Below are 13,759 nucleotides of genomic sequence, written 5' to 3'. Positions count from 1 at the left end.
AGAAGAACATCCTACAGTGATGTGAATATGGATAGAAGAACATCCTACAATGGTGTGAATATGAGTAGAGGAACATCCTACAGTGATGTGAATATGAGTAGAGGAACATTTTAGAACAATGTCTACAGAGCAATCACAAAGTTGAATCTTTTTATCTAGAACAGGGTTAAAAAGTCAAGAACATTCTGTTAACAGATGAGGAACACCCTAGAACAGTTGAACAGTAGAATAAGTAGAACAAATGAACAGTTGAGAACTCTTTAGAACAGTGTGAATGGGGTAAACCCATTTGGTTTAAATGGGGGGAAGAATCTAGAACCAAATAAATGTGAATGCTTTCCCTATAGTACCAAAAGAGGTTATTTAACGCTTTCTACTGCTTTTAGTGAAGAACCAACAAAGAACCCCTAACAAACTTTTGGTGTGTTTGGTGTGTTTTTGCATATCACTGATTAGACCACTGATTAAGACACTGTAATCATCATCTGACAGTTCCCCCAGAGCTTCACACACAGCTGCATGACACAGCTCCATTCACACAACACCTGCCTCACTACAGAACACGGGACACACACACACACACCAGCCTGACTCATGATGTCGCGAAGTCGTCAAGCTGAAAACCTGCTGTTAGAGCAGACCTGTCCTGTTCACTGTGATAACAGATCATTTCAGAGACAGAGAACGTTCTTACTTTTCGCCTTGAACAAAATGCTGAATCTCGTTTCATCGTCCGTCTTTTTAAAATGTGTTTAAAAGTAATTTTCCTTTCTAGTTGACATTAATCCATGATTTTCTCTTCAAGGCAGCTTTGAATATTTAATTAAACCAATTATCCAATAGACCTTGATCAGTCGCCTACTTGCCTACTCAAACACACTTGACCCATCTCATAAAGGGCTTCACAATCAGCTGATGAGCTGAATCTGATCTGCTGGATTAGGGAGAACATTCAAATCCTCCAAGACTGGGATTCTGAACCACTGCAGTAGACCAAGTTCAGGTGAAATCATACATAGTTAGGTCAAAAACGCAGATTTCCTGACTGTTACGACAAATGAACCACACCTTACCTAATGTGAGACTGGTAAAGAGAAGTCAAAAAGTGAATAAGGGTGAAAGAATGGGAAAGTAAGTAAAAGTGAAAGGATGTGAAATTAAGTAAAAGTGAAAGGATGTGAAATTAAGTAAAAGTGAAAGAATGGGAAAGTAAGTAAAAGTGAAAGGATGTGAAAGTAAATAAAAGTGAAAGGATGTGAAAGTAAGAAACAGTGAATGTAAAAAAAAGTAAAAGGATGTGAAAGAAAGTAAAAGTGAAAAGATATGAAAGTAAATAAAGGTGAAATAATATGAAAGTAAGTAAAAATTAAATAATATGAAAGTAAGTAAAAGTGAAAGAATGTGAAAGTAAGTAAAAGTGAAAGGATGTGAAAGTAAGTAAAAGTGAAAGGATGTGAAGTTAAGTAAAAGTGAAATAATATGAAAGTAAGTAAAAGTGAAAGGATGTGAAAGTAAGAAAAAGTGAAAGGATGTGAAAGAAAGTAAAAGTGAAAGAATATGAAAGTAAATAAAGGTGAAATAATATGAAAGTAAGTAAAAGTGAAATAATATGAAAGTAAGTAAAAGTAAAAGGATGTCAAATTTAGTAAAAGTGAAATGATTTGAAAGTAAATAAAAGTGAAAGGATGTGAAAGTAAGAAAAAGTGAAAGAATGGGAAAGTAAGTAAAAGTGAAAGGATGTCAAATTTAGTAAAAGTGAAATGATTTGAAAGTAAGTAAAAGTGAAGGGATGTGAAAGTAAGTAAAAGTGAAAGGATGTCAAATTTAGTAAAAGTGAAATGATTTGAAAGTAAGTAAAAGTGAAAGGATGTGAAAGTAAAATATATGGATGTGAAAGTAAGAAAAAGTGAAAGGATGGGAAAGTAAAATATATGGATGTGAAAGTAAGAAAAAGTGAAAGGATGGGAAAGTAAGCAAAAGTGAAAGGATGGGAAAGTAAGCAAAAGTGAAAGGATGGGAAAGTAAGCAAAAGTGAAAGGATGTCAAATTTAGTAAAAGTGAAATGATTTGAAAGTAAGTAAAAGTGAAAGGATGTGAAAGTAAAATGTATGGATGTGAAAGTAAGAAAAAGTGAAGGGATGTGAAAGTAAAATGTATGGATGTGAAAGTAAGTAAAAGTGAAGGGATATGAAAGTAAAATGTAAGGGTCTGTATGTAAAAGTGAAAAGATGTGAAAGTTAGTAAAAGTGAAATTATGTGAAAGCAAGTTATTAAATGTGAAAAGATTTAAAAGTAAGTAAAAGTAAAAGCATGAGAGCAAGTATGTAAATAAAAGTGAAAATGTGATGTTTTATGAGAGATGCCTTTAGTGATAGAATTCACATCAATCTGAAAATGGCTATTATTGATTTGTCTCATCAGATTTATGTTTAAGAGGGATGGAAGTTTTCATTCATGTGTTTCCTGTTCAGAATGGGATCTGATTTTTCTAGGCACTGGTGTGTTCTTTACATATTAAAATACATGTGATGAAAGCAAATGAAAACTAGAAAGAGATCAGATTAAAATCTTAAAAGCTGGTGTCTGACTACATTATATTGTGAATAGGAATTCCCCACTAAAAGTCCATTTTGGTCTTGGAATCTGTGTCCAGGGATCAGAGCCAAGCTGGAGTATAATATAAAATGAGCAGTAGGCCCAACTGCAGTGCAAATCAGCTCTAACAACCTGTCACCACAGCGCCTATATAAATCCATTTCAATTACTTCATCCCCGAATGGCAGCGCATAATCCAACAGCAAAAGCTCCCAGCCATCATTATCACTTTAAATGCACAGAACGGCATTTGGCTGCATGGAGGACAGGAGGCAGAGAGCGAGAGAGAGAGAGAGGGAGTGAGAGAGAGAGAATGAGCGAGAAAAAACGGATATAAATAAAAATAGCTGGTGTGTCTGTCGACAGGCACTTGGCAGGTAATTTTCTACAGCAGCTCCAGTGATTGGAGTCTCATGGGAGTCAAATCTAATATTAACAGCTAATTATCATGTGTGAGATGTCCCTTCCATGACCTAGTGTAAAATACGCACACACACACACATACACCCACACTGCCAAAATACACATTTGATGTTTCCTAGATTGATTAGAAAGACAGTGATCATCAGATTCGTTAGCACTGGCAGACCTGGATGATGATGGACATTCTCCTTTAAGGCTGTCTGAGGGACTATGTGAGCGACTGACAGGCAGGATTTCAAAAGGCTGCCATCATTTCGTACTCCCAGCAGCCAAATAATGTGGTTGTAGGGGTAAAGGGTCTTTTGCTGACCATTATTTTAATGAGGTGCTCATTACCATGTAAGTTCAAACACATAGCTGTACATAATGACTCTCAGGCACGCTGTGTTACATTTCATTAGCTGAATCCGCAATTATCTGGATAGCATGTTTGATATGTAAATGCATCAGCTGCATATATTTTACTAGAGCAGGATGAAGACATTTCCAAACAATTTTGTTTCACAGTGAAAATGTCATTAGAGGTCCAAGCAGGGAATCTGTTGGAGTACTATAGTTTTGGTATGTTGTCTTTTTTGCTGTCACTTTTTCAAGTTCACAAAGTTCTACTTTTAAACTTTTAAGTGTTGGGCATATAAATAGAAGGATACATGTTTTTCATTGGACAGTGATGATATCTTGTATCTTGTACATTTTGAAGCACTTCTGCATTCATTATCAAATGTAAAGAAATATTCTAATTATGTCAAAAGGTGAAAAGCAGCAAAATTAGAGACACAGCAACTATACACATTCATATCCTCTAAACAACGCAATCTTCACCATGTTATTTAATTCTGTACAAAATACAGATTTCTATTTCCTCCACTCTGTGTTCATGTACTCTCCCCTTAAAACATACCACCACGTGTGTGACTCCACCCTATTCAGCCTGCAACATGAAAGCAACATGGAGGTGAACTCAAACACCAAGCAAATATAATCGTTCGTTAATCATAATCGAGGTAAAATGATAAATTAATCATGCTATTGATTTTTGTGATGTTATCACCCAACAACAAAATCCATATGCTCACTTCTAAGAGGCCCTGCTTGTCCATGAGTTCCATTACTCAACGTTTTACACAGAAATGCTTGATTTGCTATATGATTAGTTTATTGAGTGAGTAGAACAACACTGACACTCCATCTCAAATATTACTAAAAAAAAGCTATATAAACATCTACTATTTGCTATGCTGAAATGTGTGTTACTGCAGAAGAGAGAGAAAGGCATCTCAAACTCAAAAGGACCACTACAATAGGGCAGCGGTGGCTCAGTGGTTGGAGCTCTGGACTACTGATGACAGGGTTGCAGGTTCGATACCTGGGCTCGGCAAACTGCCAGTGTTGGTCCTAAGAGCACGGCCCCTAACCCTCTCTGCTCCCTGGGCTGCCCACTGCTCTGGACTCATGTGCTCACAGTCATTGTGCGTGTTTCACTAGTGTGTGCACGGGTCACTGCATGGATGGGTTAAAGGCAGAAGCCAAATTCCATCTGTGTCCAACTCTAATGTCCATAGTCTAATGACTATGGAGTGCCTTGTCATTATTTTCACCTTACCATGATTACAAAGAAGGAGCTCAGTGGCTCCCCCTGGTGGCCAGAGTCAGCCTGGTCTGCGTATTTGAATAAGCCTTTGACTCGACTTTAGGACCACTAGCTGATCTGTATCTGTTGGAGGTTGATGAAGAGCATTAGCTTGCTGTGTCCTGTCTCTGACTCTCTCTCTATAAGGAGACAGATCTACTCTATGCCAGGTTTCACCGTAGCCATATGTTTGCTCGGTTTTACGGCTGTTGCTGCACGACATATCACAATGAACAGCTGATTTGGGGGATTTTTATTTGTTATTTGTCCTACAGGAAGCCTGTCCCTCGTGAAGACACAACGCAGACATTATACGAACCTACAACCAACGTCAGACACCGATAAACCAACCTGCCTGTTGTGGTGCGTGAACGCACCCACAGCGTGACGCATGCGCAGAGGCGCGTCTTTCCGGGATTAGTCAGCGTGATGTTGCGAGTTTTGGGCAAAGTCTTTGACAGGACCTACAGCAGGGTTTCTATCTGCTCTCTACAACAGGCCAGTCTTAGTAATCAGAGCACTATGGGCAGTTTAAACCACGAAAACCGGTCGATTCATTCAGACAATGTTGCTGAAGTTCACAACGTCCCAATGGATGTGATCATTCGACCCATTCCTTCAGTTTTAGACGAGCAGAAAGTTCAGAGTCTCATGGATACAATAAAGGTAAGGCTTAAAATCTAACTATAACATCTAATCTTATAGCTGGGACTGAAACACGTTGCCTGATGCCCTATTAAACGAATAGAAAGCAGGTCTAGTAGAAGCCCTGTGCCTCTCAAAGGAGTGTTCCTCAAGACAGTCCATGCGTTTGCTCTGTTACTGCTCTTAGCACACCTGTCCCAGGTGTTCAGTGTTCTTAATGGCTTTATTTCAGATGTGTTGGCAGCTGGAATAGAGCAAGAGAACCATTATGAATTACTCTAAAAAGGAAACTAATATTCTTTACTTTACCAGAACACACATTTACATCCACATTTGCATTTCCACAGGAGACATCTGATATCCGAATCGTTCCTCCCATAGACGTGTTATGGATCACAGGAGAAAAGGGAGGTAACTACTACTACTCATTTGGAGGCTGTCATAGATTTGCTGCTTACCAGAGGCTGCAGATGAAATCTATTCCAGCCAAGATCATCAAATCAAGCATTTCAGACCTGCGCACCTATTTGGGAGCTTCAACACCTAATCTCCAGTGACCTGAGACAGAAGAAGGATGTAGGGGACTTGACCATGACCTCATGGTTCAAGTGGACTGCTGGTATGCAGTGGTAGTATCTACCATAATCTTCCAGAATGTGATGAAGCAATGGAGAACACCCTTAAGTTGCTTAACATAGGGGGTTATATAGGTTGCATCCTTATGCATGCCAACCTGTCTCTAATAGTGCACTCTGTCTTTATTTAAATGTATCATATTAATATTGTGTATGTCATGAGAAATATCTGGGGTAGTTTGAGATATACAGTTTGATTGATTGATTAAGTTCAATCAAAATCTTTTAGACCACAAATAGGCCAATTACCATTCTGGGCCAAAAATGAAATGTTGGCCAAAGAATGTGATCATTGACAACTTCATGATTTTTCTAATGTATTTTATGTTTAATACAAGAATTTTTTTGTATGTTTGAGAATACATGAGAAGGACTGAATAAAGTCTAGTATCAACATATAAGCCTTTCTGCTTGTGAGCATACTGCTGGTATTTACCACAAGGTGGCGCCATTGGTCTATCAAGGCTGCATTTCGGTTGTTGACCACAATGACCGTGTTTGTTTACATGACATATCTTTCTAAATACTTATGTATTTAAAAATTAAACTGTCCTTTTAATATTGCCCTACAGAAGTATTGAATTCCTCATTTTCAGTGTACCTCCTGGTCGCCATCTCCTCAGTGGAATCTCAGTAGACTCTGTACTTTCTGCAGCTCTGGGTACCAGATGTCCCAGACTATGGCTTCAGCTGGTTCTAAATGCCAAACAACAAATGGATCAAATATCTGACCAATGGCTGATGTCACATTGGTCATTCAGACCACAGTTTGTCCAATAGCACGTGTTGACCTGGCCGCAGTCCAGCTCCTCGATGTTCCTCAGACTCAATGTTTCACAGCCTGCTGAGACCATGAAGTTCAGGGGTCAAATCAGACTTCTCGGAGAAGGAATGCTGATGTGGGGGCTGTAGTCACTATAGTCAACAGGACTCACTTATTTGTTGCCACCTGGTTTCACCTGGTCAGACTAGCACGGTTGTGACTGAACTGTTCTATATACAAATCGAACTGTATTTAGCTGTGATGCAAATGTGGCCTGCTGTGCATGGCATACCCATTTGAATCCAGTTTGATGGGTAGATGAAGCTGCTAATGGCGCAAAGGAGGTGGAGATGTCATTTAGACAAGTATAAAACCATTGACATCTGAGACAAATAAAATAAATTGTATTGAAATGAAAGTTCAGACTGGTAAAGAAGCGGTGCATACTTGAGAAACTACAATGTTCTCCAATATAATTCCACCAAGCTTGTTAATCAGAGCAGGATATGTTTGGGGTCATGTGTCATGAGAACCAGACCATATTGTGGACTGGACAGCAAAAAAAAAAATGGTCACAGCCACTCTGATGATATTACTAGACTATATATAGGCAGGTTTGTAAGCTGGGCCTCAAATTCCCAGACTGCTGTTGGATTGCAGATGACATGGACTATAGAGGGATTTTGTTAGCTGATGGTGTTGAGGCCTTTTTCATGCCAACCTTATTTGTAAACAAAACGGTTTGGTGTAGTATGCAAACACTGGTAAAGTTTCAGATATACTGTTTACTCTTCAGTCAATGGTCCGTAAATAGAATTGACACTATATGGATACTATATAAGTATTGGGACACCTGCTTATTCATTGTTTCTTCTGAAATCAAGGGTGTTAAAAAAGAGTTTTTGTGGTTTTGTTGGAGTAACTGTCTCTACTGTCTATGGACGACTTTCTAGTATATTTTGGAGCACTGCTGTGAGACTGTGATGATCACCACCCTATCTCATTCCCAATTCCCCAGCTCATTACAAAAGTATTGAATAGAGCACCATCATTCCAGAGAACACAGTTGCACTGCTCCACAGCTCAATGCTGGGGGGGCTTTACATCCCTCTAGCCCACACGTGGCACTAGGCATGGTTTCAATAGCTATTATTTGCATACACCCACTAATTCTTCTTCATGTGATTTTTTTACCTTGTATACATTAAAAGCTCATTTCAGCCTGGACTGCTTTTTAAATAAAGGCAGCCAATCAGAACAGATATATGTACATATGTAAGTCTTAAAGGCTATGCAATACAGTTTGTTTATTTATGGTAATTAATCATGCTATATTTATTTTAATATGTGGAATGTAATCTATCATAACCTTTTTTTTAATGTTGTATGCCCTTGACTGAATCTGATTGCGTTATTACCACTATTGCTGAGTGATATGGTAAAAACACATTTTCAATATACACAATATTAATTTCAATATTTTGGCCAAATAGACAAAATAAAAAATAAAAAATACTATTTAAATACTCTCCCATATTTACTTTTTTGCTAATTTCTTTTCTGTTCTATCCAGTTAAACAGGGCTAATTACTCTCTGTAATGAAACCTGTTGGTCAGTGTTCAAAAAGTACTGACGATATCCACCATTTACTCATAAAGGCATATTGTGTATCGCAATATCAAATTTCATCATGATTACAAACATGTTGCCCACCTCCATGCTAAACAGGTGGTACAGTGTTTTTGGGCTTAAATACCTTAAATACCTTCAAACGTCTATGTTTTATCTCACTGGTAAACTTTCCTTCTAAAGCCATTTTTCTCTGTCCATGTGGGCAGCTGCAAAATGTAGTCAAGCTTGAAGCTTTTTTGTTGGACAGCAGCCTCTCAGTCCATATGCTTGACTACAGACAGTGACACTGGTGTTCCAGCACCAGTTCATGGCAGACCTGTACCTTGGTGGTTCTTGTTTTTTTTTTCTTTCCTGACCATCTAAACCAATTTCCTTATAGCTGAGGGTACCAGTTTGGGTCAGATTCTTCCAGATTCAGATTTAGGAAAGTGGCTACAAGTGGCTTGTACAAGTGTTGTCAATGTTAACACATTAACGCACACAATTTACCTGCCAACTCTAACTTCCTCCATAGGTCCCTCTATGTACAGTGCCTATAGTGACGCATTAGCTGGGTTATTTAGTGATGTAAACAGAGCAATGCTACTGTTAAGCTCAGAGGGTAGATTACACTTTAATTATTCTGAAATATGGATTAAATCATCTCATCTCATCAGCTAACTCATAATCTCTTACCCCTCCCTCATTTCTCTCTCTTTCTCTCTCTCTCTCTCTCTCTCTCACACACACACACACACACACACACACACACACACACTTCTCCTTTCTTAGGTCTTAGCTTAATCCAGCCCAATGACTGATCCTCCATTTATCTCTTAAGAAGTTGTTGAAGCATTTTCTCTATTAAAGCTTCTGTGTTCGAGGCTAAAGTTTTAAAAACTACTCCAAGATATTATAAGAAAAAAAGCCGGATTCCTCTAGACAGTTTGTTAATTTGTTTTCCTGCCCAAAAATTTAAGGACATGATAGCTAGCTTTTAACTTGAGATTATTCATGATTGATCACAGAATATTGATAACACAGATAGACAGATAACATACACACACGTAGAGATGTGTTAATTTAGTCTTACCCATTCATGTTGAAGTTTTAATGGGTTTTTCAGTCCACTCTGGTACTTAAATGATGTGCAGTTTGTTTAGTTCCAAGGGATTAAAGTGGACCTTAAACAGTGAAATATAACTGTTTGGTATAAAGCTAAAACATTAGGACGGCTTTAGTTGGAAAAACTAAAGAACAAGAAACATGATGGATAGCCTGTTTAATTTATTTCATTTTAATACTAGATAAAAATCTGTCCTTTGTTTGTAATGCAGTTTAACTCCTGTAAAGTAATTTAACTCCCAGTAAATGTGCTGATAACAGCTGATGTGAGAAAACAGCTGGAATGTGAGCGGTCTAGCTGTTCTACCGAATGAGCCTGTATGGTCAACATGTGGCTGTAAAACCATTTTTAAAGCCAGCATGCACCAAACGCTTGCGCCCACGGTCGGAAGAAGGGCGGTGTTGACCTTTTCACCTGAGTGTTAAATGTGTTTCTAATGACACACACATTGACCGGGTGTATCCAATAAACTCTCAGGTGTGTATGTGTGTGTGTGTGTGTGTGTGTGTTTGATGTCGGGTGTAGACCTCAGTGGACTGAAGATGAGCACATGCAGAAGGAATCTTTTCCACAACTGAGGACTCTTCCTTTTGCCCTTTGACCTGAGAGTACTTCGGGTATGACCCGGCAAAAGAAAGAAAAAAGAGATGGCAGTTACAATTTCATATGCATTCATGACAGTACATGAACATGAGCGAGGCAAATAATGTGATTTACATTTATATTGTACTATATGTTTTTGATCAAATAATGCATTAAATACCGCCTGATTTTAGGGGCATCTAGCACAAAATGCAGATTTACAATCCTGATTGTACATGAAATATCTATGCATTTAACAAATGTCTCATGTATAACAATAAATAAATAAAGAAAAGATCAAGTTTTCTTGCTCTATTTTCCAGTAAAAACCGCTGATAGTTCCTCAGACAAAGGTATGAATAATTTAAGCAAGCTTCACAGCAGCAATAAATAACTGTGAGTGTTTTTACAGACAGATTTATGCTGGCCTTTTCACTCTGTTGTTTTTGGCAGAGTTATGGAATATTCAACTTCATGACATTTTTCAGAAAATGTCAACACACCACAACCCAGAGTCAGAGAAGTGGGAGTTTTTTTAAATTCTCCACTTCTCTCAAATCTCTGTATGTTATTTAAATATATAGATGCATGATATCCATTTCAACAGTATTGAGAGAGGTAGGTAAAATAAGTAAACACATAAAACGTTCTTGCGAGGAAACTGTTAAGACACCCCCCTCACTTTTACTTCTTAAAATCCCTAAAATTAAAACAGGTAGCTCTTGCCACAGTTGATGTGACATGGTTTTAGCTCTCCATTATACAATCCACTATGAATTCTTATTTGAAATAGAGGCCTTGAGACCACCCGTCCCAAAATTGTAGTTGAAACATCACACAGCTGAAAGCATTCTGCAGGGAGGAGTGGGAAAAGACTAGTAAATGGTTATATTTTTGCATCATGTACAATTTCTTTTCTTTTCTTTTCTTTTCTTTTCTTTTTTTTGCCTTCTACACTCAAGCTTGTGTGCTCTGCTACAAACCTTCTGGATGCACATTTGTTTGGTCTGTAACCATGACAGCAGAGCTCTGGCTGATTGTGTGAGCAGGCTCTTATTAAGAAAAATGTATGTCATGTTGCAGTCCATCGGTTTTAAACTCTGGGTGAAATGATTAATATACGTGTGGTTGCTTTTAAAACTTGACATGTTTTTTTCAGCCATGAAAATTGGACGAGTGAATAGGCTTTAAGCTATTAGGACATAGCTACTAACATTTCCCATACAAGAAAAATACATTTTCATGAATATTTTTTTTCTGTTAAAACATCTCTTCAGTTTGTTCAGTTATATTACTTCTATCCCTCAATTTTGTTCAAATGAAAATCCAATGTCCATATATGCTTGAATATTTAAAGACAACGATTATTATGGGTTGTCCTCATTATTTATTGATGGTCCTAATGATCGCTGGTTCGAATTCCGGTCATCCTGATTGTCATTTGCAGCTGGGGCCCCAAGAGAGCACAATTGGCCTTGCTCTTTTCAGAGTGGGTAGATAACACTTTTTCCCAACATCACTCCAGTGCAGCGCTGGCCGACACTGGCGTCTGCTGGCCGATTCTTCACTCCAGTGCAGTGCTGGCCGACACTGGCGTCTGCTGGCCGATTCTTCACTCCAGTGCAGTGCTGGACGAAACTGACGTCTGCTGGCCGATTCTTTACTCCAGTGCAGTGCTGGACGAAACTGACGTCTGCTGGCCGATTCTTTACTCCAGTGCAGTGCTGGCCGACTCTTCACTCCAGTGCAGTGCTGGCTGATGCTTCAGAGCCAGTGCATTCATGCACACGTAAAGATAAAAGGTGCACGTATTTGTCACTGTACAGTGTGCACTGCACAGCGAAATGTGTCCGCCGCATTTAACCCATCTGTGGTAGTGAGCTAGGGGAAGTGAGTACATAACAGCCAACTCCAGCACCCGGGGAGCAGAGAGGGTAAAGGGCCTTGCTTAAGGGCCCAACAGTGGCAGCTTGCCAAGCCCGGGAATTGAACCCACAACCCTGTTATTGATAACCCGGCGCTCTAACCGCTGAGCCACCACTGCCCACAATGTGTTGAAGGAGGTGTGTTTTGGTCTTCGCCCGTATCGGGAGCATTGTATCTAATGGGGGAGAATATTTATGGGATAGGTAATTGGCGATCCAAATTGGGGAGAAAATGATTTAAAGTCAGAAATAAAACTTTATAAAAAAGAAGAACACTGTCACACAATCGTTTTAGTAATTGCTGGGGTGTGCTTGTATAGGGCTTGAATCTACCCAAGCTTTTAGTGGATAAAACATTAGGCCATCAGTTTTAAGATGGTATCAAGACTGTTAAAGCTTGGTTACATGTTGCATTAACATGTGTTTCATGTCCAGATTGAATCTGGATGTACTTTGGCCACATTCCATTTACACTCTTCACTAAATGTGACCACTCTAAAAGCACACCTACACATGCACTGACAATTTCACTCATCATTTCAATTTCAGTAATCTGCTGTAAACTACTCTTACTCTTACTACTGTACCAGTGTATCATATGGGCTCCAACACTGGAATAAAATGCTAGATGATTACCCTCTCATCTGATAATCAGCACTTCTTTGCTTGCTGCAATTGTACTGTATACGGACATAGAAAACATACCAATTACACTTGTACTGATACACTTGTATTATATATGGGACCACTGTCTTTACTACTGAGCCCCTGAAGCACCCTCTTTTTAAGCATGCACAAAGTTGTGCAGTTCTCACACAAAGAACCCCTGAGTGCAACGGCTCAGCCTCTCCGTCTGTTGTCTTTGATCAGGGAGGAAGGTGCGGAAGGTGCAGACCTGCGACTGGTGATTGCTACCTCACAGGTCGGCTCAGGAAGATAACGAAGCATTTCCACAGCAATGGATGAGCCCCTAGGGTCCAGACCTGGCTGTCCGCCTCCCTGTGGGGGCCTTCAGGAAGTAGAGAGGGGGGCCCGGGCCCCCGGTGGGCCAGCCCTGCTCAACTGTAAAATTCTGGCGAAAGAATCGTCGCGTGTAAGAAGACTTCCTGTGGCTCGCTGACTGTCTGGAAGTAACAGTATCCTCAAAGGACTCTTGACACGCGAATCCCCTTCTCTATCTGGACAGAGAGAGAGGGAGACAGAGATGGGGGGCAGACATCCTACTGGGGGGCTTTGAGTTGCACCTGCTACTTTTGGGAGAAATGAAATGAACTTCAATGGTAGCGTCAGTTTTCTTTATCTATGGAGATTACTCTCCTGCCCAGGCTGAGTATACGGTGGACATGAGAGAGAGAAGGCGAGAGGAAAAGAGAGAAGTGGGTTGTTCCAGGTCATTTAGGGGAGGAACAGCTTTCTGTGCATGTGCTATGCATATTTTAGCTTCAATGGAAAGGGTCAGACTAAAAACCTAGCCTTTTTAAAAGCTGAGACTTGTAATAAGGAGAATAGTGTCTCTATCAGTGCTAATCCAGGCTTGACACAATGCTAACTGCACTATGTAACTCTGGTGAAGCAGGCAGGACAGCGCTCGCGAGAGCTGTGTAATGCTGCATAACCAAAGACATATTCTTGTAAAATTCTGTAATAACTCTACTGCCTCAGTCCGCACGCTCAGGTTCTCTCAGCTCATCAACGAATACTGTGTTGACATGTGTCCTTTAGGGGTGGCTTCAGGTATGAATTCCACTGTCCAACTCTATGGGGAGTAAGCAATAACTCTCACATAATACTCAAATAGGATGTGACATTTAGGCGATGATAGA

At 39.5% G+C, this 13,759-nt stretch overlaps 1 protein-coding gene across 1 annotated transcript; it reads left to right on the top strand.

Annotated features, from left to right (window-relative positions):
* Positions 1 to 5,068: 5,068 nt before the first annotated feature.
* srxn1 (sulfiredoxin 1 homolog (S. cerevisiae)) lies at positions 5,069 to 6,489 on the top strand. The gene is made up of 2 exons (XM_072680864.1): positions 5,069 to 5,314; positions 5,641 to 6,489. Exons 1-2 carry the CDS (start codon positions 5,078 to 5,080, stop codon positions 5,848 to 5,850), a joined length of 447 nt encoding a protein of 148 aa, XP_072536965.1. The 5' UTR covers positions 5,069 to 5,077; the 3' UTR covers positions 5,851 to 6,489.
* The last annotated feature ends 7,270 nt before the right edge of the window (positions 6,490 to 13,759 follow it).

The sequence above is a fragment of the Salminus brasiliensis genome, chromosome 6 (genome assembly GCF_030463535.1).
Source record: "Salminus brasiliensis chromosome 6, fSalBra1.hap2, whole genome shotgun sequence".
NCBI lineage: Eukaryota > Metazoa > Chordata > Actinopteri > Characiformes > Bryconidae > Salminus > Salminus brasiliensis.
Note: the sequence above shows the minus strand (reverse complement) of the source record. Positions and strands in the feature narration are given on the sequence as shown.